The sequence below is a fragment of the Tamandua tetradactyla genome, chromosome 6 (genome assembly GCF_023851605.1).
Source record: "Tamandua tetradactyla isolate mTamTet1 chromosome 6, mTamTet1.pri, whole genome shotgun sequence".
In the NCBI taxonomy this organism is placed as follows: domain Eukaryota; kingdom Metazoa; phylum Chordata; class Mammalia; order Pilosa; family Myrmecophagidae; genus Tamandua; species Tamandua tetradactyla.
In genome coordinates, this window is record NC_135332.1 from 43,629,569 (window position 1) to 43,655,832 (window position 26,264).

The 26,264-nt window shown below is 37.9% G+C and overlaps 1 protein-coding gene across 2 annotated transcripts in view; it reads left to right on the forward strand.

Moving 5' to 3' along the window:
• The window catches only part of USP32 (ubiquitin specific peptidase 32), a 332,680-nt gene that overhangs the window by 296,366 nt on the left and 10,050 nt on the right, over positions 1 to 26,264 (forward strand). For both annotated transcript variants that reach the window (XM_077165036.1, XM_077165035.1), the window contains exons 28-31: positions 11,596 to 11,682; positions 12,667 to 12,787; positions 18,323 to 18,514; positions 19,946 to 20,234. In XM_077165036.1, coding sequence (XP_077021151.1) covers positions 11,596 to 11,682; positions 12,667 to 12,787; positions 18,323 to 18,514; positions 19,946 to 20,234 — 689 coding nt within the window. The remainder of the gene's footprint in view (positions 1 to 11,595; positions 11,683 to 12,666; positions 12,788 to 18,322; positions 18,515 to 19,945; positions 20,235 to 26,264) is intronic.

The following is a 26,264-nucleotide window of genomic DNA, read 5'->3' on the forward strand; positions in this document are numbered from 1 at the left end:
TCTTTCCAGATCAACCTCGGGGAACATCGAGGAGACCACCTCTGGGCTCCACTCTCTCCAGGCATCAGGGCCACCCCTGGGCTCTCTGCCATTTCTGGGGCACACGCTCAACCTCTCCACATGGTGGCAGCCAGGCTCTCCCAGTCCCCCAAGAAACGTGCTATGCCTTTTCCAAGGCCCGAAGCTGCACAACTCTTCCACTACAATGAGAGGGGAGACTCATCCTCGCCCTTCAGGGTAAACTCACCCTCTCCACGTATACAGGTGGGTCCACTCTCCTGGCCAAGGTTTCTTGGCTTCAGACCCGAACTTCCATGGTTCTCACTCTGCAAACTCCAATCTCTCCCTGTTGTGTCCTCCTTTGTCAAGATTGGCAGTGGTTCCATTTACACCAACAGTCCCTTCATGCCCTCCAGGTCTTCTCCATCATTCTCTTCACAATTCCTCCAAAATCTTCCCCTTAGCCATCCAAAACACCGTTCAAACATATCTGGCATTTGCAAACCGCAGCAGCACTCCACTCTCCGGTACCAACTCTGTTCTAGTTTGGTAGCTGCCGGAATGCAACACACCAGAGATGAATTGGCTTTTAATAAAAGGGGATTTATTTTGTTGGTTCTTCAGAGGAAAGGCAGCTAACTTTCCACTGAGGTTCTTTCTTACGTGGAAGGCACAAGATGGTCTCTGCTGGTCTTCTCTCCAGGCCCCTGGGTTCCAACAACTTTCCCCGGGGTGACTTCTTCCTGCATCTCCAAAGGCCTGGGCTGAGTTGCTAGTGCTGAGATGAGGTATGCTGAGCTGCTTAGGCTGTGCTACATTGCATTCTCTCATTTAAGCACCAGCCAATTAAGTCAAACGTCACTCATTGCAGCAGACACGCCTCCTAGTTGACTGCAGATGTAATTGGCAACAGATGAGGTTCACGTACCATTGGCTTATGTCCGCAGCAACAGAACTAGGTATGCTCACCTGGCCAAGTTGACAACTGAATCTAACTAGCACAAACATATATACAAAAAAGCAATAAATTTCAAAGCACAGCGCAACAATTAGTTGTAGAACAGATTTCAAAGTTTGGTGAGGTTTACAATTCTACAATTTTCAGTTTTTACTTCTAGAGGCAACTGTCCAGATTGAATTGAAAGTCTAATTAAAGGGCTTTTAGAAAAGAACTTTTTCCAGGATTTGCAAATGAATTGCATGTGGAATATGAAAAAATGAGAAGTACAGGCTGGATGTTCAGCCTGAGGAATTGTGGGTGAATGATGGTACCATTTAATGAAATGAGGAAGATTGGAGAAGGAGCGGGTTTTGGCAGGAGATGACAGAAATCCAGTTAAATTCAAGATACTATACAGTCAAGTGAGACATACACTTGAATGTCCTTTGCTGGAAATATTTAGTTTCATCAACAAAAATGATATTATTTAAAGCCATAAAACCAGATGATATCAGGAGTGAGTAATATCCCAGAAGCTAAGTGTAAGATATGTTTCAAGGAATGAGTGACCAGCTATATCAGATGCTACAAGGAGATTAAGCGGGGAGAGGATTGGGAATTAATCACTGCATTTACTAAAATGACAGTCTTCAATGACCTTTTTAAAAACTGTTTTAGTGAAGTGATACAGATTGACACATGGAGTATGGAATGGATTAGAGAAAGAATAGTTCTGTAAACACTGAAAAGATAATAAGATAATAAGCGCTATCTTTGGGAGATACATGTTGAAATATTTATGCATGAAATTATAGAATGCTTCTGATTTCCTTCAAAAGGAACCGATGGGGGTACATAAGGGAAGAGTATAGATGAAATAAAAGTGGCAGAGATTTGATGATTATTGCATTTGTGTGATTAATACATTGGGGATCATTCTACAATTCTCTAGTTTTGTGTTTATGTCAATAAATCTGAAATTTTCAATTAAATGGACAAATTCCTAGAATTAAGGGTCTAGGCAACAGAATAATTATTTTGAGACACAGTTGGTAAGAAGGAGAGTGTGGATTGACTTGATTGGAAGTTTCAATTGGACCAAGAGTGGTTGTAGTGAGGATACTTGTGTAAGTGATCTGAAAAGATAGAAAATGGTGATTACAAAGTGGAAGACTTGGAATTGAGATTTTGGAGGTGGATAAATTTGTCCTGACAAGGTCTAGAATATGACCACTGGCTCAGATGGGGTGGAAGTAATTATTGTTGGAAGTGAGGAAGCCAGAGTGTTGTTAGATTAATTACCTTGGTGTTGAAGTCACCAGGAATAAATAACAGGAGTATGGAGAGGAAAATAGACACTAAAATCTTTAGTAAATAAAAAAAGAGATGGCAACTACCAAGGACAGATGGCAGCTAATGTAATTCAGCAGTGCATAATACAAAGAATCCAGAATTTTTCAGAAAGAAAGAGGAAGAAATCATTCAGAAGTGGCAAAGAAGAGTTAGGAGGAAACCTCTTTATCTTACCTCCAAGTTCTGGGATGTATCGTTGTATGAGAAGAAATATTTAGCACTTAAGACTCTATAGGAGGGTGGGCCATGGTGGCTCAGCAGGCAAGAATGCTTGCCTGTCATGCCAGAGGACCTGGGTTCAATTCCTGGTGCCTGCCCATGTAAAAAAAAAAGACTCTATTGGAGAGGGTGTTAGGGTAGTTCAGTGGTAGAACTCTCCCTGCCATGTGGGAGACCCGGGTGCGATTTCCAGCCGACGCACTTCCCAAACAAAAATTCAACAAATGGTATTGCAATAACGTGATACTCACATGGAAAAAGAATGAAATGTGACCACTCAAAGTAACATACAAAAAAAAAAAAAAAAAGGCTATAGGAGAATCTGGGTCCTCAGGAAAGCCACACTTCAGTTAGAGGAAAATGGTAAAGGAGAGATTCAGAAGAGAGGTGCCACCAGCACCCTATGTGGGTGCTAACTGATGATTTTGTCCCTTTATCTTTTGGGGGGTAGGGTGCGGGTGCGGTGAGGTACATGGGCCAGTAGTCGAAGGTCTCACACATAACAGGCAAGCATTCTACCATTGAACCTTTATCTTTCTTTGATTACTCTGTGAGTCGTATACAAAGATGGGAACTCCTTAACTTGGACACAATACTCACTTTTTTAATTAATTTATTTATTTTTAAATACAAAAAAAAATGCGAACATTCCCATTTTGATCATTCGTTCTACATATATAATCAGTAGTTCACAATATCATCACATAGTTGCATATTCATCATCATGATCATTTCTTGAAACATTTGCATCTATTCAGAAAGGAAATAAAACAAAAACACAAAAAAAATTTATGCATACCATACCCCTTACCCCTCCCTTTCATTGATCATTAGCATTTGAAACTAAATTTATTTTAACATTTGTTCCCCCTATTATTTATTTTTATTCCATATGTTCTTCTCATCTGTTGACACAGTAGATAAAAGGAGCATCAGACACAAGGTGACACAGTAGATAAAAGGAGCATCAGACACAAGGTTTTCACAATCACACAGTCACATTGTGAAAGCTATGTTCAGCCATCTTCAAGAAACATGGCTACTGGAATACAGCTCTGCATTTTCAGGCAGTTCCCTCCAGCCTTTCCATTTCATCTTGAATAACAAGGTGATATCTACTTAATGCGTAAGAATAACCTCCAGGATAACCTCTCGACTCTGTTTGAAATCTCTCAGCCATTGGCACTTTGTCTCATTTCACTCTTCCCCCTTTTGGTCAAGAAGGTTTTCTCAATCCCTTGATGCTAAGTCTCAGCTCATTCTAGGGTTTTTCTCAATGCCTTGATGCTGAGTCTCACCTCATTCTAGAATCACTGTCCCCCATTGCCAGGAAGGTCCACACCCCTGGGAGTCATGTCCCACATAGACAGGGGGAGGGTGGTGAGTTTGCTTGTTGTGTTGGCTGAAGAGAGAGGCCACATCTGAGCAACAAAAGAGGTTCTCTCGGGGGTGACTCTTAGGCCTAATTTTAAGTAGGCTTGACCTACCCTTGTGGGGTTAAGTTTCATATGAACAAACCCCAAGACTGGAGGCTCAGCCTATAGCTTTGGTTGTCCACATTGCTTGTGAGAGTATCAAGAATTCAACTTGGGGAGGTTCAATTTTCCCCGTTCTCAGCATTTCGCAAATACTTTTTTATTCACTGATCAGATCACTCTAGGATTTATTGGGGCATCACTCTGGACAAACTAACAAAATCTCATGTCCTACTCAAGGTTCCATGTACTTATGGTGTTCAATTAAGCTATCTACATAAGTTATATTAGGAAATGCACTAGTCAAAATATAAATTTTGTAACAAATAAACATTTTTTGCTTTAGTCTCACACATAAGTTGAAATTTCAAAATATTAATTACCATCTATTTTCAACACCCTGCAGTAATGACATTCCTTTGTTCTTCCTCATGCAAAAACATTTTTAAAATTTGTACATTTAGTCACTATCATTATACACTCTAGGCGTTCCTAGATTATACCATCTCAATCTTTATTGTCTATCTTTCTTTCTGATTGCATTTGTGCCCCCAGCCCTCCTCCCTCTATCATTCTCACATTCAGCTTCATTCATTGTTTTAACATAATTGTATTACAGTTAGGTAGTATTGTGCTGTCCATTTCTTAGTTTTTCCATTCAGCCCTGTTGCATAATCTGTATCCCTTCAGTTTCAATTACCCAGTCTTACCCTATTTCTATCTCCTGATGGTCTCTGTTACCAACGCAATTCTCCAAGTTTATTCACTAATGTCAGTTCATATCAGTGAGACCTTAGAGTATTTGTCCTTTTGTTTCTGGGTAATCTCACTCAGCATAATATCCTTAAGGTCCATCCATGTTGTTACATATTTCATAACTTTATTCTGTTTTACAGCTGCATAATATTCCATTGTATGTGTATACCACAGTTTAGCCACTCATCTGTTGATGGACATTTTAGCTGTTTCCATCTCTTTGCAATTATAAATAATGCTGCTATAAATATTGGTGTGCAAAAGTCCGTTTGGGTCCTTGCCCTTATGTCCTTTGAGTAGATACCTGGCAATGATATTGCCGGGTCATATGGCAATTCTATATTCAGCTTTTTGAGGAACCGCCACCTGCCTTCCACAGTGGTTGTACCATTTGACATTCCCACCAACAGTGGATAAGTGTGCTTCTTTCTCCACATCCTCTACAGCACTTATCATTTTCTGTTTTATTGATAATGGCCATTCTGGTGGGTGTGAGATTCTATCTCATTGTGGTTTTGATTTGCATATCTCTAATAGCCAGGGAAATTGAGCATCTCTTCTTTTAGCCATTTGTATTTCCTCTTCTGAGAAGTGTCTGTTCATGTCTTTTGCCCATTTTGTAATTGGTTTGGCTCTCTTTTTGTTGTTGAGTTGAAGACTCTCTTTATAAATTCTGGATATTAGACCTTTATCTGATATGTCATTTCCAAATATTGTCACCCATTGTGTAAGCTGTCTTTTTACTTTCTTGATGAAGTTCTTTGATGCACAAGAGCATTTAATTTTCAGGAGTTCCCATTTATTTATTTATTTCTTCAATGTTCTTGCTTTGGGTGTAAGGTCTATAAAACCGCCTCCAATTATAAGATTTATAAGATATTTCCCTACATTTTCTTCTAACAGTTTTATGGTCCTAGATCAGATGTTTAGGTGTTTCATCCATTTTGAGTTAACTTTTGTATAAGGTGTGAGATATGGGTTGTCTTTCATTCTTTTGCATATGGATATCCAGTTCTCTAGGCATTTATTGAAGAGACTGTTCTGTCCCAGGTGAGTTGCTTGACTGCCTTATCAAAGATCAATTGTGCATCGACGAGAGGGTCTATATCTGAACATTCTGTTTGATTCCATTGGTCAATATATCTATCTTTATGCCAGTACCATGCTGTTTTGATCACTGTAGCTTCATAATATGCCTTAAAGTCTGGTAGCGTGAGACCTCCGACTTCATTTTTTTTTTTCCTCAGGATACTTTTAGCTATTCGGGGCACCCTGCCTTCCCAGATAAATTTGGTTATTGGTTTTTCTATTTCTGAAAAGTAAGTTTTTGGGATTTTAATTGGTATTGCATTGCATCTGTAAATCAATTTAGTAGAACTGACATCTTAACTATATTTAGTCTTCCAGTCCATGAATACAGTATACCCTTTCATTTATTTAGGTTTTCTGTGATTTCTTTTAACAATTTCTTGTAGTTTTCTTTGTATAGGTCTTTTGTCTCTTTAGTTAAATTTATTCCTAAATATTTTATTCTTTTGGTTGCAATTGTAAATGGAATTCTTTTCTTAATTTCCCCCTCAGATTGTTCATTACTAATGTATAGAAACAACAGATTTTGAGTGTTATTCTTGCAACCTGCCACTTTGCTGTACTCATTTATTAGCTCTGGTAGTTTTGCTGTGGATTTTTCAGGGTTTTCAACACATAGTATCATATCATCTGCAGACAGTGAGAGTTTTACTTCTTCCTTTCCAATTTTGATACCTTGTATTTCTTTTTCTTGTCTAATTGCTCTGGCTAGAACTTCCAACACAATGTTGAATAACAAAGGTGATAGTGGACATCCTTCTCTTGTGCCTGATCTTAGGGGGAAAGTTTCAGTTTTTCCCTATTGAGGATGATGTTAGCTGTGGGTTTTCATATATTCCCTTTATCATTTTAAGGAAGTTCCCTTGTATTCCTATCCTTTGAAGTGTTTTCAACAGGAAAGGATGTTGAATTTTGTCAAATGCCTTTTCTGCATCAATCGAGATGATCATGTGGCTTTTCTGCTTTGATTTGTTGATATGGTGTGTTACATTAATTTGATTTTCTTATGTTGAACCATCCTTGCATACCTGGAATGAATCCTACTTGGTCTTGGTGTATCATTCTTTTAATGTGTTGCTGGATTCAACTTGCAAGAATTTTGTTGAGGATTTTTGCATCTACATTCATTAGAGAGATCTGTCTGTAGTTTTCTTTTCTTGTAATATCTTTGTCTGGCTTTGGTATGAGGACGATGTTGATTTCGTAGAATGAGTTAGGTAGCTTTCCCTCCTCTTCAGTTTTTTTGAAGAGTTTGAGCAGTGTTGGTACTAATTCTTTCTTGAGTGTTTGGTAGAATTCACATATGAAGCCATCTAGTCCTGGACTTTTCTTTTTGGGGAACGTCTTAATGACTGATTCATTTTCTTTACTTGTGATTGGTTTGTTGAGGTCTTCTATTTCTTCTCAAGTCAAAGTTGGTTCTTCATGCCTTTGTAGAAAGTTATCCATTTCATCTACATTGTTGCATTTACTAGCATAAAATTGTTCATAGTATCCTGTCATTACTTCCTTTATTTCTGTGGGGTCAGTGGTTATTTCTACTCTTCCATTTCTGATCTTATTTATTTGCATTCTCTCTCTTCTTCTTTTTGTCAATCTTGGTAAGGGTCCATCAGTCTTATTCATTTTCTCATAAAACCAGCTTTTGATTTTGTTGATTTTCTCAATTGTTTTCATGTTCTCAATTTCATTTATTTCTGCTCTAATCTTCATTATTTCTTTCCTCTTGCTTGCTTTGGGATTAGTTTGCTGTTCTTTCTCTAGTTCTTCCAAGTGGAGAGTTAATTCCTGAATTTTTGCCTTTCTTCTTTTTTTGATATAGGCATTCAGGGCAATAAATTTCCCTCTTAGTACTGCCTTTGCTGCATCCCATAAGTTTTGTTATGTTGTGTTTTCATTTTCATTTGCCTTGAGATATTTATTGATTTCTCTTGTAATTTCTTCCTTGACCCACTGGTTGTTTCAGAGTGTGCTGTTGATCCTCCACAAATTTGTGAATTTTCTGGCACTATACCTGTTATTGATTTCCAACTTCATTCCTTTATGATCTGAGAGAGTGTTTTGTATGATTTCCATCTTTTTAAATTTATTGAGACTTGCTTTGTGACCCAGCATATGGTCTGTCCTTGGGAATGATCCATAAGCACTTGAGAAAAAGGTGTATCCTGCTGTTGTGGAGTGTAATGTTCTATAAGTGTCTGTTAAGTGTAGCTCATTTATTGTAATATTCAAATTCTCTGTTTCTTTATTGATCCTCTGTCTAGATGTTCTGTCCATTGATGAGAGTGGTGAATTGAAGTCTCCAAGTATCATGGTAGATGTGTCTATTTCTCTTTTCAGTGTTTTCAGTGTTTGCCTCATGTTTTTTGGAGTATTCTGGCTCGGTGAATAAATATTTATGATTGTTATGTCTTCTTGCTGAATTGTTCCTTTTATTAATACATAATGTCCTTCTTTCTCTTTTAACTGTTTTACATTTGAAGTCTAATTTTTTGGATATTAGTATAGCTACTCCTGCTCTTTTCTGATTGTTATTTGCATGAAATATCTTTTCCCAACCTTTCACTTTCAACCTATGTTTATCCTTGGGTCTAAGATGTGTTTCCTTAGACAGCATATAGATGGGTCCTGTTTTTTAATCCGTTCTGCCAGTCTATGTCTCTTGATTGAGGAGTTTAATCCATTAACATTTAGTGTTATTACTGTACAGGTAGTACTTTCTTATACCATTTTTCCTTTTGGATTTTATATGTCATATCTAATTTTTTTTCTTTTTACCTTTACTCATAGTCTTCATTTCTACACTCTTCTCCACACTTCTCTCTTCTGTCTTTTCGTATCTGTCTCTAGTGCTCCCTTTAGTATTTCTTGCAGAGCTGGTCTGTTGGTCACAAATTCTCTCCGTGATTTTTTGTTTTAATTAAATGAGAGAGAAAATGTTTTAATTTCTCTCTCATTTTTGAAGAACAATTTTTGCTAGATATAGAATTCTTGGTTGGCAGTTTTTCTATTTTAGTAATGTAAATATATCATCCCACTGTCTTCTCGCCTCCATGGTTTCTGCTGAGAAGTCTACACAGTCTTATTGGGCTTCCCTTGTATGCGATGAATTGCTGTTCCCTTGCTGCTTTCAAGGTTCTCTCTTTCTCTTTGACTGACATCTGACATTCTGTTTAGTAAGTGTCCTGAAGTACATCTATTTAGATCTCTTCTCTTTGCGGTAGGCTGCACTTCTTCGATCTGTAATTTTAAGTCTTTCATAAGAGCTGGGAAATTTTCAGTGACAATTTCTTCCATTAGTTTTTCTCCTCCTTTTCCCTTCTCTTCTCCTTCTGGGACACTCACAACATGTATATTTGTTCGCTTCATATTGTCATTCAATTCCCTGAGTCCTTGCTTATATTTTTCCATTTTTTTCCCTATATTTTCTTTTGCTTGCCAAATTTCTGATGTTCCATCCTCCAGTTCACTAATCCTGTCTTCTGCCTCTCGAAATCTAACACTGTAGGTTTCCATTATTTTTTTCGTCTCTTCTACTCTGCCTTTCATTTCCATAAGTTCTGTGATTTGTTTCTTCAGACTTTTTATTTCTTGTTTTTGTTCATTCCTTGCCTTCTTTATATCCTCCCTCAATCCTTGATTTGGTTTTTGATGAGGTTTTCTATGTCTTTTTGAACATTCTGAATTAATTTCACCTCCTGTATCTCATTTAAATTGTTGGTTTGTTCCTTTGATTGGGCCATATCTTCAATTTTCCTAGTGTGATTTATTATTTTTTGCTGGCCTCTAGGCATTTAATTACGTTAATTAGTTTATTCTGGAGATTGTTTTCACTTTTTTCCTAGGAAATTCTTGCTGCATGACTTTGTTGTCTATCTGTTCTTTAACATTCAGTTCAGCTTTTTCTGGACCTCCAGCTTAGGTTTTGTTTAACAGAGGAGAATTTTTCAGTTCTTGTTTCTTACCCTGCCTGTATGGTGCCTTTTACCCCTCTACCCTTAGGAGGGTCTACTTAGGTTTTATAGACCCCAGCTGGATTTTCCCAGATGAAACTGGCCTCCTGTCAGGAGGAAAGAGTTACCTGCATCAGTTTTCCATGAGGGTGAGACCCAGCAGGTTGAAAGACTTTCCTGTGAAGTCTTTGGACTCTGTTTTTCCTATCCTGCCCAGTATGTGGCGCTTGTCTGCCTGCAGGTCTCACCAGCATAAGATAATGTGGTACCTTTAATATTGGCAGACTCTCCCTGCTGGGTGCCTGGTGGAGACAGAGGAGAGGTTGTAGGCTGGTTTTAATGGCTTCAAATTACCAAGCCCTGGGATCTGAATTCCTTGAGGGAGTGATTCCACCTGAGTTGGGCTTCACCCCTCCCCTGGGGAAGGCACAGGCTTCAGACAAGCCCTCTAACAAGCTTCTTTCTGCCTATGCCTGGGGCAGTTACAGCCTGAGAAGCCCTGCCACTGTATCCAAAGGCAGTCAAGACTTTGTAGAAACACAGCCACAAAAACCTTTTCTTTGTTTTTTCTTTTTCCATCAGTCCTGCCCCCTTGGCACTGGGGCAAAAATAAGCGACCTCTGCTTTGACCAGGTTCACCTGAGCTGGGGGCCTATTTTTAGTTGTCAGAATTTGTTAATTAATTCCACAATTGGCATTTGGTTGCACTCAGCCCCTGCTGCTGTAAAGTCTCTTTCCTTTCCCCTCTGGGAAACAGCCTGTGGGGGAGGGGCTCCCCACCACGGCTTGGGAAACTCACAGTTCTGGGGGGGCTCGCAACCAGTCCAGCTGGTCCAGACAGGGGTACACTGTGTGTCTGGTCGCTGACGTGGCCCCAGGATCTGTTCTGTACTGTTCCTGGTTATTTAGTAGCTGTTCTGGAGGATGAGCTAAAGCACGCACCTTACTAAGCCACCGTCTTGGCACTGTCTGACCACGATACCCAGTTTTGCCCTTATATTTTTATGGTGGTTTCATTACCTTCACCAGGCGTGTAATAGCCATTAGCAACCACCAAATGACCCATATAGTACACTGCTCTTATGTTGTATTTTTAATGTTGGGGAAAGAATGAGTAAATTTTTTTTATAAGTTGTGGAGCTGACAAGGCTATCATGACTCAATTATTGACAGTTAAAGGAGTTATTGCAAAAATAGTGTGCAGCTTAGAGCTTGAATGCTTAACACAGGGGAGAAGAGATTCTGATCAAAGATGGCTTCTAAATATACAGATAACCAGCTCCTCAGAAGACTGATCTGGGGGGGAAAAAAAAAAGACCAATACGACCTTACAGCCATCTGTCATACATCAATGTTCTTGTCATGGAAAAGTCTAATTATTTTGGTGGGTTTTTTGTTTGTTTGTTCTTGTTTTTTTGCATGGGCAGGCACTGGGAATAATTATTTTAGTTTAATGTGAATTAAATTAAATTCTTTGATAGAATGAGGGCTGAAGGATAATTGGTACATGACTATATGATTGGTTTATCTTATAAAATTTGCGTGGACCACAAGGACTCCCTTAGAGGCAACTGGCAGCCTAGTATGTCCACCCTGCTATAATTGGCAATACAGCATGGGAATTCAGAGCGTGGTTGGTATAGGAGTGCAGACCAGTAGGTTAGGATAAGCAGCATTGAGCAGTCAGCATGAGCATTCTGCTGTGACAAATGCTCCTTCTTATGTTTCTTCAAGGAAAAATGATAAAGAGTGGAACCCCAAGCCAGAAATACTTCTTATATTAATTAGTGTATGTTCTCTTCTGTTTCAGTGATGACAGTATGGGCTACCAATATCCATTCACTCTACGTGTTGTGCAGAAAGATGGAAACTCCTGTGCTTGGTGCCCATGGTATAGGTAAAGTGATCCTTCTTTTTTTATTAGTTTATCATTATTTTTTTAAATATAACAATAAACTAACACAAACGTTCTTGACTTATGATCATTCCATTCTACATATATAATCAGTAATTCACAGTATCATCACATAGTTGCGTATACATCATCATGATCATTTCTTAGAACGTTTGCATTAATTCAGAAAAAGAAATAAAAAGACAACAGAAAAAAATTCATACATACCATACCCCTTACTCCTCACTTTCATTGATCACTAGCATTTCAATCTAAATTTATTTTAACATTTGTTCCCCCTATTATTTTTATTCCATATGTTTTACTCGTCTTTTGATAAGGTAGATAAAAGAAGCATCAGACACAAGGTTTTCACAATCACACTGTGAAAGCTATATCATTATACAATCATCTTCAAGAAACATAAGTATTGGAACACAGCCTACATTTTCAGGCAGTTCCCTCCAGCCTCTCCATTACATCTTGATTAACAAGATGCTGTCTGTTTAATGCGTAAGAATAACCTCCAGGATAACCTCTCGACTCTGTTTGGAATCTCTCAGCCATTGACATAAAGTGATCCTTCTGAAAAAAAAAAATTTTAGTAGAATTTCAGGTTTGAGAAATAATAGCACATAGTGAGAACCTTGAAATAAACTTACAAATTGTTCATTTATCTCTTCCTTGTGAAGAGGAAAGCTGAATTTTGCTTTTGAGACTTAGCTGATTTTATAAACTCTCTGTCCAAATTCATAGTTTATAATCAACATTTATTATTCTATACCTTCAGCTCCTTACATATAAATCAATTTGCCAATTTTGAGCCCAGTGCAAATAGTCTGCTTACTATACTATGTAGTCTGTTTTTAGTTTGCTGGACATCTCTTTTTAATTTTTAGAAGTTATGAGCTTAGGGAGATTATTGATAAAGAAAATTTAGATTCTTTCATAATTATTCCTTCCTCAGTGGATCTTTTCTCCCTTTAGATTTTGCAGAGGCTGTAAAATTGATTGTGGGGAAGACAGAGCTTTCATTGGAAATGCCTATATTGCTGTTGATTGGGACCCAACGGCCCTTCACCTCCGCTATCAAACATCACAGGAAAGGGTATGTACTCAGGGTCACCTTAAGATAGTGGTTTTATATGTGAAATTTATCCCACTGTTACTGTATCATGCTATTTCTGTTTTAGACAATTTAAATGCATCTAGAAAAACATTCATTCTCATTCCCTTTGGCATTTATATTTACCTGATTGCTTGGGTTTTTCCGTTTCCTACTATTGGAATTAATTGAATTGGGGTATTAAAATTCAAAAAAAATAATAATAATAAGTAAATATAGATACAAAACCCTTGGCATAATCAAGAAGTTATATTTTCTGGCCATTGCATACCAAGCAACAATTATCTGCCTGCTCAACAATTATCTGTCTGCTCATTTATTAAATATCAGTGAAGCTCAATTTATTAAATTGAGTTAACCACAGCAGTTTAGCTCAAATGCATTCCAGGGCTATAGCTTCTGCCCTTTATGGGCATGGTGGTTGAGAAATTAGAAAACGGATTGAAATGTTTCAAGACTGGGCCCCTAAGTGTAGTCTCAATGACTGTTCTTCAGATTTGTCATTCTTCTACTGCCATACTCTGGCCAGAGCAATTTTTAAATTTTAAAAGTGTTATTTCAAAAAGAAAACCACTCCATTACATAAATTGTTTACTTCAGGCAGTTTTTAATCAACCAAATGTTTGAAAAATAGATTGATTAGGTAGTTTATAGGCAAAGATATAAAGAACTAATGGAGAAGTAAATAGAATAGAGTCAAAGGAGTTTATGTCACAGGAGGAATTGTACTGTTTTTTTTTGGTATGGACTTGATTGTATTAAGCTTCCTTCACTATTTCTTGAAGCATTCCCTTTAGATAAGTGTGTATGGTAATTGACTTCTCTTTTTGTGCTATTGACACAAATTGGGGAAACTACCAATTCTAGACATAGTTCCTATTTGGATCTCTAAATATGCCTCACTCACCCTGAGGCTCCTGGCAGCTCTCACTAGCCAAGGATATGAGTTAATTTGTGGATAGTTGCCAAATGAAAGATCATTGGCTAAAGAAAACTAAAAGAAGCTGAAGAGAAGTTGATATTCTAGTAGATCATGCTCACTTTCATAAGGTAATTCAATAATTTCAGCCATGACTCCTTTGAAGAGGGGAAATTTGAGCAACTGATACAAAGATTCCTAAATTTTTGACAGCACAAAATCTGATAGGACATTATTCAGACATGACACTCCTGTCCAAGATGAAAAATTATTTGGCTCTTTAAATCTCTTTCCCTTTTGACCAAGCCCAGCGTGCAATCTGAAAAGTTCTGGCAGACACCCTGTTAGTGTAGGAAGAAGGGTCTAAGTGACCTGCTAAATTCTCACCACTCCAGTTTCAGTGGAAACCAAAGAGCTTTGAGTAGTGTGCTTTGCTGGGGAGTAATGCCACATGACTAATCTGGTCTCTTCCCACATGTGCAGAATCATGCAGACCAAGAAGATGTTGTGATTCAAAATTAAGATTATTGCCCTTATGTTTTGTTTTGTTTTTTTATTCTAGTGATTTCCCGTCTATAAATTTATCCTAGGGAAAAGCATTGTGATTTGTGGACAAATGTTCATTGAAACATTATTTAGAATAGTGAAAAATTTGAAACAACTTATACTTGTCTCACATTAAAGAAATGGTTAAATGAAGGATGGTATATTCATTGGATAAAATATTATACAGTAATTGAAAATTATTGTTACTGGAAGTTTTTTCTGGCATATTTGGGAAGATACTCAGTTTTTTTGTTTTTTAAGAAAATACAAAATTTCATATACTGAAAAAGCTCATTAATATGTTTTTAAAAATACTATTTAGGATAAAGACAGAAAAAAATATGCCAATATTTTGACAGTGGTTGCCTCTATTAAGAACATAAACGGTCTCCCTGCTTTTTTACCTTTTTTTATGCTTTCCAAAATTTCTACATGTATATATTCTATTTGGTAAGCAGGAAAAAAATCCAGTGGGGCAGTTGCTTTTGTTCTTTGTATTTATCTCCTGTTTGGACCTCATATTTGTCAATAGAAAATTTAATTAAATAACTTCTTGGAATTCCCTCTTTTTAAATTTTTTATTTTTAATGCAGTTTTATTGAGATACAGTCATGCACCATACAGTTCACCCATACTATATATATATATATATATATATATATATATATATATATACAATGTCTTTTTTTAATTTTTAATTAATAAAACAACATACAATCACATACATCTTAACATACAAGCATTCCATACATGATGTACAATTAGTGACTCACAAATATCATCACATAGTTGTATATTCATTACCATGATCATTTTTTAGAACATTTGCATCGCTCAGGAAAAGAAATAAAAAGAAAAAAGGAAAAACTCAGACACACGATACCCCTCACCTCCCTCCCTCTCTAGTGTTTCCATCTACCTAATTTATACTTTTTTTATTGTAACATTTGTCCCCCCTATTATTTATTTATTTTTAATCCATATGTTTTACTCATCTGTCCATAGTATAGATAAAAGGAGCATCAGACACAAGGTTTTCACAATCACACAGTCACATTATGAAAGCTGTATCATTATACAATCATCTTCAAGAAACATGGCTACTGGAACACATCTCTACAGTTTCAGGCACTTCCCTCTAGCCTAATACACCTTAAACTAAAAAGAGGGAACTGGGGCGGGCCGCGGTGGCTCAGCGGGCAAAGTGCTTGCCTGCTATGCCGGAGGACCTCGGTTCGATTCCCGGCCCCAGCCCATGTAACGAAAACGGAGAAACAAAATACAATAAAACAAGAAAATGTTTAAAAGATGTTTCCCTTTCTTCCTCTCTTCCTTCCTTCTATCCTTCCTTCCTTCTCTCTGTCTTTCCTTTAAAAAAAAAAAGAGGGAACTATATAATGCGTAACAATAAGCTCCAGGATAACCTCCTGCCTGTTTGAAATCTCTCAGCCACTGACACTTTTTATTGTCTCATTTCTCTCTTCCCCCTTTCAGTCGAGAAGGTTTTCTCAATCCCTTGATAAATCCCAGCTCTTTCTGGAATTTCTGTCTCACGTTGCCAGGGATGTTTACACCCCTGGGAGTCATGTCCCACATAGAGAGGGACGTGTCCTTTTTTAATATCTTTTATAAATGTGTGAAAGCTATGATATAGCATGTTTTCTTTTGAACTGTGTCAGTTTTTCTCTTTGGTGACCAGCTCAAAAGATAATGAAAGTGAGTGTCTTGTTATTAAAGAATTTGTGCTCAGAAAACCTGACCAAAAGGGCAAAAAGATGTGTAACAAATAAAGTATCAGTGGCAGAAAGAGTTCAAATAGAGTCCAGAGGCTACTCTGGAGGTCACTCTTACGCATGCTTCAGTAGACATTGCTACCTATCATAACTTGCCAAACCCCAACCAAAACCATTCCAGCCAATCCTAAAGAACACCTAGGACAATAAATGATTCTACAAAGGCTCCATGCACTAGGATAACTTTCCAGAAACTACAACCTTCAAATGGGTCCCTGGTCCGGATAAGTCCTGAAACCTAGAGGGCCCAGCCTCTCCAGAGCATCAGCTAGTTTCATCTCCCTGCCCCATGTTACTGACTGCCACTTCAACATGAAAAAGTTAGAATGGCCATAGCCCAAATACCCCTAAAGAGTAGGATACAAAGATGAAAGGTGATGGTGGAATTATACAGAGAGGGTAGGGTTTAACGAACGAATATGATTGCTGAATCATTAAATTGGTATTTCTTTTAGTTTCCAGTTTCTCAAAGTAGCTAGAAGTAAAAACCTAAAATTATGGAATTGTAACCTATATCAAACTATGAAATCTGTTCTACAACTAACTGTTGTGCTGTGTTTTGAAATTTACTGCTTTTTTGTATGTATGTTACTTTTCACCAAAAAAAGAAGTCAATTATGATATAAAAAATATATTTATTCCTTCTAGCCTCCTATATTCTGAAGCAGCTAGAAGGAAAAATCTGAGATGATGGTATGGTAGCCCATGACAAACTCTTGGATCTGCCCTGTAACTATTTGTTGAAGAATGCTTTGAAAACTATTGCTTTTTTCTTTCTTAGCTTTTTATATGTGTTATATTGTACAGTAAAAAAACGTTAAAAAAAAAAAAAGAATTTGTGCTCAGAAAAGAAATATTTGTCAGTGATCCGAAGTCAAGCCAGATTTCCTTTTCTAAAAAAGAAAGAAAATGTTCTTCTAAATCCCCTATTTAGAACAGATGGGGAAACAATGTTTGAACCTTAATCACATGATTGACCCCAACCTTGATAGTTTATAAAGGTGTTTGACAGCCCTTCTCTCATAGTTGAGTAACTGTGCCAGTTTTCAATCTAGATAGCCCCATGTTCCCATCATGCAATTCAGAAAGAGAAATATGGAAGCAGTTGCCTCAGGCAAAGAGAACCAGTTCTTCTCTGAAAGGGAGAAGTAACAGAAACTGCGATAGACCTCTGTGTGACCTTTGCCAGAAAGAGAGGCAGTCATTGTTGGATTTGTTATCTAGCTCCATCCTGGGATACAGATTTCCCTGTGTGAAATCTCTTGGTAGCATTCATAGTCCTGATGCTACGTGTCACCCGCTTTTCCCTACATAAAGACAAAACTAAAATGTCCCAACTCCTGGTTCTTGGTTGCTCGACAGGTAGTACCCATTAAAAGGGGTGGGAAAAATTCTTTCATTTCTGTTGTATTTTAGGTCCCTCCTTTCCTCCCTTCTCCCCACCCCACTTCCCAACACATCTGCCCTCCCCTACACACACCCACCATTGCTCTCCCTCCTTTCTTCCACTTACCTCTGTCCTTGCTCCAAAACATGCTGGTTAATAGGACCCCAAAGGTTTGGGGGTGGGTATTAGGGACATTCTTCATAAAAGACGCATGCTCTCCATGAGCTTAATGTTCTTTTTATTGCCATCTCAGATAATTAGGCCCTATGAGGTAGAGACAAATAATGATACCCATGGTATTCTGATAGCTCTGTGTTACACAGGGTCAGTATGCAAATGAGTTGCATCCTATGGAATTTAATACCCTGGTGTGTTGTCTTCTCATGGTGAGCTTTTCTATACCTTTTCTTATTTAATCCAGTCTGATATCTGTGTTTCAGTGATATTATTTCTCCTAGCCTCTGTAAAGCCTTCAGCAAACTGTTAGTGTTCTGTCCTTTTGGTGAAAAAAGAAATGACCTATTCTTAACACCCCTGAGCAGCTCACAGTAAGCTGCTTTTTAGGATTTGAAAAATATGAAATAAACAGGTAATTCCTTGTTTTTTATTACTGTTTTTGTTTTATCATTTTGAAGCATTCAGAAAATTTTCGAGAAAAGCAAGTCAGGATTTTATCCTGAATGTTATTGATGTGATTTTTTTAATAAATGTTTAGATGCTAAATATAATACTCAAAAACTCCAGGTTGAGTTGTGTTTTTTTTTCCCTCACATAGAATAAGATGAGGGTAAGTTACCAAGAGGATGATGCGTAGCCAGGTAACCATTTTAAACACCCCTGACCCTTACTTCTTTTGTTCCTGCTGCCTGCAGGTTGTAGATGAGCATGAGAGTGTGGAGCAGAGTCGGCAAGCGCAAGCTGAACCCATCAACCTGGACAGTTGTCTCCGTGCTTTCACCAGTGAGGAGGAGCTGGGGGAAAATGAGATGTACTATTGCTCCAAATGTAAGACCCACTGCTTGGCAACCAAGAAGTTAGATCTCTGGAGGCTTCCCCCCATCCTGGTATGTTACAAACCCACTTCTGAGAGAGTGAGAATCTGGCATAAAGGAAAGAAACCATGAACAAACAGGAGTTTGGGGGGGTTTTTTGCAAATAGAACCCTCCCTTGCAGCAACATTTAAAACTTTTTTCATGTGCAAAGTTTTTTATGCTGAGCACAGAGCTGAATTGTTCTACAAATAATTAGTCCCTATACCTAAAGAACTTACAGAGTCTAGGTAGAGAGATCATACAGACCAGTAACTGCAATCTAAGGCAATGTATGAAAAGTGCCATGAGTGTTTAACCTGGTGAAACTCGTCTTAAAGAGAGGGTGAGTGCACTTCTGGCTCTATGGATAGAAGAAGCTTTAGGCTAGGCCTTAGTGGATGAGCAACCAAACCTGGACTCCGTTGCCCACTGCATTTAATCACAGGGGCACTGGTACAATTCTGAGCAAGGTGTGTGTGTACATACACACCAGTGCACTGGGGCTTATGTGGGCTTTTAGAATTGATTTACTTCTGCCTTCTGTCTTCATAGATTAAGAGATTCTCTTGTTGCTTGTCAGAAGAGTCTGAGTTGACCTATCTTCCTATTTTCAGAGACTTCAGTGCTACATTTGTAGCTGTTCCTAGGTTATTCTGCTCTATCACTTTATTTCACTTCTGCTATCAATGTTCCTCTTTTCCTCCTCCCTTTTCATCCTTACCAGGTGTTCGTTAAATTCATGACCCAGCACAAAGCATTAATTTATGTCTTCCTCTTTCTGTTCCGTGAGAGATTATGAATTTGGGTATTTTCTTCTTTAGCTTCCCAGGGAATTTTGTGAAACTTATAGATGAATTTTGCCTTCAGACTTGTCTATAACCTGGGTGTTACATATCTGAGAAAGAAAATCTTATAACTTCATCCAGTTAGGCTTCGAGAAAGCTTTTTCCTTAAGGGTAGGAGATTGATATCAAATGGTAAAGTACTATTATATTTTCTTACTTACGTCTTCATCCTCATATTCTGTGAGGCTATGAATGTAGGTTTTTCTTTCCTTTCTTAAACCAGAACAACTTCCGAGGGAAGGATGCACAAGAAATTAATAACACTGATAAGCTAGCTCCAGGGATAAGAACTGGCAAGGAGGGAGAAAGATAACAGTGGGACAAAGTAGGTGGGAAAGGGATGAGGCGGGGGGGGGTTAATTGGAGTATAATTAGCTTACAGTTAGATGCATAGATTTTAAACGTTCCATTTGATGAATTTTGACAGTTGTATATATTCATGTGATTATCATCCAAAACATCATAGGTTAAAGGCATTTATAAAAACCATGTTTTGGGGGTCTTTATAGACTAAAAAAGAATTAATATATTCATATATGTTAAACCCATTTTTTTAGTGTAAGTTTTGTAATTTCAGAACCCTTTAACCACAAGTGCTTTCTACTTTTTCCTCTCCAGATTATTCACCTTAAACGATTTCAGTTTGTGAATGGCCGATGGATAAAGTCACAGAAAATTGTTAAATTTCCTCGTGAAAGTTTTGACCCAAGTGCTTTTTTGGTACCAAGAGACCCAACTGTCTGCCAGCGGAAGCCACTCACACCCCAGGGGGACGACCTTTCTGAGCCAAGAATTCCAGCAGGAGAGGTGAAGAAAGTAGATACCCAGAACTCAATTGGTGAAGAGGATGTGCTACTGAGCAAGAGTCCATCCTCACTCAGTGCAAACATCATCAATAGCCCAAAAGGTGAGGAGGCCTGGGTGGACTTGATGGAACACAGACATCACCCTAAGGGGGGCTTTCCTTAGACTCCTGTAGGCTGTATTGGTAGCCTGAAATCAGATCTAACTAACTGGATTTGAACTGTGTGACTGTAAGCTCAGATACAGGTTCCCTAAATCTGTGTTCTCTCTGTAAAATAGAGATAATAGCAAGTTCACAGAGTGTGATGTATCAAGTATGAAACACTGCATATAAGGCCTGACATATGGCAAGCATATGAATGGTAATTATCATCCTTATTCCCTTACCTATAATAGAGGTTCTCAAAGTGTAGTCCAGGTGCCCTTGGGGATTTCCTGAGACACTTCTGGGGCTCTAGAGGGTCAAAAGGATTTTCATTAAAATACTAAAACATTCTTTGCCTTTTTCGTTCTCATTCTCTTGCAAGTATACAGTAGAGTCAGAGATCACATGATATGATGATGTCACTTTGTCAGTGAATTTTGTGCTTGTGTAATCCTATGTTTTAAAAATTCCTCAATTCTAGTTTCTAATATGGTAAGTATTGATACATATGAGCAATGTAAAAGATCTTAGAATTTTTATGGATGTAAAAGGGTGAAACTGGAGAACCAAGATGGTGGCTTAGTGAGGTATAGGATTTTGTTCTTCCTCCAGAGCAGCTAATAAATAGCCAAAAACAGTACAGGACAACTGCTGGGCCACATCAGTGACCAGATACACAGCATACCTCAGTCTGGACCAGCTGTACAGGCTGTGAGCCCACCCAGAACAGTGAGTTCCCCAAGCCCCGGTGGCCAGCGCCACTCCCCCGCAGGCTGCTTCCCAGAGGGCAAAGGAAAGAGACTTTATTAGCAGCAGGGGCTGAGCACAACCAAGTTCCAATTGTGGAATTAATTAAGAAATTCTGACTACTAAAAATAGGCCCCTGCTCAGCTGAACCTCTAGTAAAAGCAGATGTTGCTGGGTTTTGTCCCCGCACAGAGAGGGCAGGGCTGATGGAAAAAGAAAAAACAGAGGTTTTTTTTAAATTTGAAAACGTCTGGGCCCTGAAGGAAAGGCGAGGGCACATAGAACCTGGAGATACACCGAGCAGTGTACCAAATTAAGCTCTTAATTGGCAAACCTGAGGAACAGGGGTCCTGCTCTGAAAAGGATTTTTCTTTTTCTTCTTTGTGACTGTGTTCCTACAACTTGATTACTCTTGATACAGCTCTTGATAGAGCTACAAGGCTTCTCAGGCTCCAACTGTCCCAGGCATAGGCAGAATTGAGCTTAGTTGAGTGTTTGTCTGGAGCTTGTGCCTTCCCCAGAAGAGAGGTGGGGCCCAGCTCAGCTGGAATCCCTCCCTCCAGGAATTCAGACCCCAGGGTCTGGAAAACTAAGCAATTAAAGCCAGTTTACAACCTCTCCTCTGTCTCAACCACACCCCCAGCAGGGAGAGTCTGCTGAAGTTAAAGGTACTACATCCCCTCATGCTGGTGGGACCCACAGGCAGACAAATGCCACATACCGGGCAGGACAGGAAAAACACAGAGTTTCACAGGCTTCATAGGAAAGCCTTTCAATCTGCTGGGTCTTACCCTCAGGGAAAACTGATGCAGGTAACTCTTTCCTCCTGAGAGGAGGCCAGTTTGGTCTGGGAAAATCCAGTTGGGGTCTATACTACCTAAGTAGACTCTCCTAAGGGGAAAAAAAGGCACGATACAGGCAAGGCAAGAAACAAAACAACAACTGAAAAATTCTGATCTGTTAAACAAAACCTAAGCTAGCGGACTAGAATTAGCTGAACTGAATGTCAAAGAACAGATAGACAACAAAGTCATCCAGCAAGAAAATCCTAGGTAAAAAAAAAGTGAAAACGAGCTCCAGAATAAACTAAGGTGATTAAATGCCAAGACACCAGCAAAAAGTAATGAATCATGCTAGGAGAATTGAAGATATGGCCCAATCAAAGGAACAAACTAACAATTCAAATGAGATATAGGAGGTGAAACAATGAATTCAGAATGTTCAAACAGACCTGGAAAACCTCATCAAAAATCAAATCAATGAATTGAAGGAGATATAAAAAAGGCAAAGAATGAACAAAAACAAGAAATAAAAAGTCTGAAGAAACAAATCACAGAACTTATGGGAATGAAAGGCAGAGTAGAAGAAATGAAAAAAAACAATGGAAACCTACAGTGTTAGATTTCGAGAGGCAGAAGACAGGATTAGTGAACTGGAGGATGGAACATCAGAAATCTGGCAAGCAAAAGAAAATATAGGGGAAAAAATGGAAAAATATAAGCAAGGACTCAGGGAATTGAAAGACAATATGAAGCACACAAATATAAATGTCGTGAGTGTCCCAGAAGGAGAAGAGAAGGGAAAAGGAGGAGAAAAACTAATGGAGGAAATTATCACTGAAAATTTCCCAACTCTTATGAAAGACTTAAAATTACAGATTGAAGAAGTGCAGCCTACCACAAAGAGAAGAGATCCAAATAAACATACTCTAAGACACTTACTAATCAGAATGTCAGAGGTCAAAGAGAAAGAGAGAATCTTGAAAGCAGCAAGGGAAAAACAATCCATCACATAAAAGGGAAGCCCAATAAGGCTATGTGTAGATTTCTCAGCAGAAACCGTGGAGGCGAGAAGACAGTGGGATGATATATTTAAATTACAAAACAGAAAAGCTGCCAACCAAGAATTCTATATCCAGCAAAAATGTCCTTCAAAAATGAGGGAGAAATTAAAACATTTTCAGACAAAAAAATCACTGAGAGAATTTGTGACCAAGAGACCAGCTCTGCAAGAAATGCTAAAGGGAGCACTAGAGGCAGATACAAAAAGACAGGAGAGGGGGGGGGAGAAGAGTGTAGAAAGGAAGACTTACAGTAAAGGTAAAAGGAAGAAAATTTAGATATGACATATAAACTCCAAAAGGCAAAATGGTAGAAGAAAGTGCTGCCCTTATAGTAACAACACTAAGTGCTAATGGATTGAACTCCCCAATCAAAAGGCATAGACTGGCAGAATGGATTAAAACACAGGACTCAACTATATGCTGTCTACAGAAACACATCTTAGACCCAAGAATAAACATAGGTTGAAAGTGAAAGGTTGGGAAAAGATATTTCATGCAAATAACTATCAGAAAAGAACAGGAGTAGCTATACTAATATCCAACAAATTAGACTTCAAATGTAAAACAGTTAAAGAGACAAAGAAGGACATATGTGTTAATAAAAGGAACATTTCAGCAAGAAGATATAACAATCATAAATATTTATGCACCGAGCCCGAATGCTCCAAAATACATGAGGCTAACACTGAAAAGAGAAATAGACACATCTGCCATAGTACTTGGAGACTTCAATTCACCACTCTCATCAATGGACAGAACATCTAGACAGAGGATCAATAAAGGAACAGAGAATTTGAATAATACAATAAATGAGCTAGACTCAACAGACATTTATAGAACATTACACCCCACAGCAGCAGAATACACCTTTTTCTCAAGTGCTCATGGATCATTCTCAACTCAAGGATAGACCATATGCTGTGTCACAAAGCAAGTCTTAATAAATTTAAAAAGATTGAAATCATACAAACACTTTCTCAGATCATAAAGGAATGAAGTTGGAAATCAATAATAGAGTGCCAGAAACTCCACAAATATATGGAGGCTCAACAACTCACTCTGAAACAACCAGTGGGTCAAGGAAGAAATTACAAGAGAAACAGTAAATATCTCAAGGCAAATGAAAATGAAAACATGGCATATCAAAATTTATGGGATGCAGCAAAGGCAGTGCTAAGAGGGAAATTTATTGCCCTGAATGCCTATATCAAAAAAGAAGAAAGGGCAAAAATTGAGGAATTAACTGTCCACTTGGAAGAACTGGAGAAAAAACAGCAAACTAATCCCAAAGCAAGCAAGAGGAAAGAAATAATGAAGATTAGAGCAGAAATAAATGAAATTGAGAACATGAAAACAATTGAGAAAATCAACAAAATCAAAAGTTGGTTCTATGAGAAAGTCAGTAAGATTGATGGACCCTTAGCGAAGTTGACAAAAAGAAGAGAGAAGATGCAAATAAATAAAATCAGAAGTGGAAGAGTAGAAATAACCACTGACCCCACAGAAATAAAGGAAGTAATGACAGGATACTATTGAACAACTTTATGCTAATAAATGCAACAATGTAGATGAAATGGATAACTTCCTGGAAAGGCTTGAACAACCAGCATTGACTCAAGAAGAAACAGATGACCTCAACAAACCAATCACAAGAAAGAAATTGAATCAGTCATTAAGATGTTCCCCAAAAAGAAAAGTCCAGTACTAGATGGCTTCACATGTGAATTCTACCAAACACTCAAGAAAGAATTAGTACCAACACTGCTCAAACTCTTCAAAAAAACTGAAGAGGAGGGAAAGCTACCTAACTCATTCTATGAAACCAACATCGCCTTCATACCAAAGCCAGACAAAGATATTACAGGAAAAGAAAACTACAGATAAATCTCTCTAATGAATGTGGATGCAAAAATCCTCAACAAAATTCTTGCAAATTGAATCCAGCAACACATTAAAAGAATTATACACCATGACCAAGTAGGATTCATTCCAGGTATGCAAGGATGGTTCAACATAAGAAAATCAATTAATGTAACACACGATATCAACAAATCAAAGCAGAAAAGCCACATGATCATCTCGATTGATGCAGAAAAGGCATTTGACAGAATTCAGCATCCTTTCCTGTTGAAAACACTTCAAAGAATAGGAATAGAAGGGAATTCCTCAACATGTTAAAGGGAATATATGAAAAACCCACAGCTAGCATCATCCTCAATGGGGAAAAACTGAAACTTTCCCCTAAGATCAGGCACAAGACAAGGATGTCCACTATCGCTTTTGTTATTCAACATTGTGTTGGAAGTTCTAGCCAGAGCAATTAGACAAGAAAAAGAAATGCAAGATATAAAAATTGGAAAGGAAAGAGTAAAACTCTCACTGTCTGCAGATGATATGATACTATATGTCGAAAACCCTGAAAAATCCACAGCAAAACTACTAGGGCTAATAAATGAGTACAGCAAAGTGGCAGCTTACAAGATCAACACTCAAAAATCTGTAGTGTTTCTATACACTAGTAATGAACAATCTGAGGGGGAAATCAAGAAAAGAATTCCATTTACAATTGCAACCAAAAGAATAAAATATTTAGGAATAAATTTAACTAAGAATACAAAAGACCTATCAAAGAAAACTATAAGAAATTGCTAAAAGTAATCATGGAAGACCTAAATAACTGAAAGGGCATACCATGTTCATGGATTGGAAGACTAAATATAGTTAAGATGTCAATTCTGCTAAAACTGATTTATAGAGTCAATGCAATACCAATTAAAATCCCAAAAACTTACTTTTCAGAAATAGAAAAAACAATAACCAAATTTATCTGGGAGGGCAGGTGCCCCGAATAGCGAAAAATTTCCTGAGAAAGAAAAATGAAGTCAGAGATCTCACACAACCTGACCTTAAGGCGTATTACAAAGCTACAGTGACCAAAACAGCATGGTACTTGCATAAAGGTAGATAAACTGACCAGTGGAATTGAATAAAGTATTCAACTATATACCCTCTCATCTGTGTACAATTGATCTTTGATAAGGCAGTCAAGCCAACTCACTTGGGCCAGTATAGTGTCTTCAGTAAATAGTGCTTGGAGAACTGGATATCCATATGCAAAAGAATGAAAGAGGATCCATATCTCACACCCTATACAAAAATTAACTCAGAATGGATCAAAGACCTAAACATTAGATCTAAAACCATAGAACTTTTAGAAGAAAATGTAGGGAAATAGCTTATAAATCTTGTACTAGGAGACAGTTTCCTAGACATTACACCCAAAGCACAAGCATTGAAGAAAGAAAGAAAGAAATGGAAACTCCTCAAAATTAAACACTTTTGTGCATCAAAGAACTTCATCAAGAAGGTAAAAAGTCAGCCTACACAATGGAAGATAA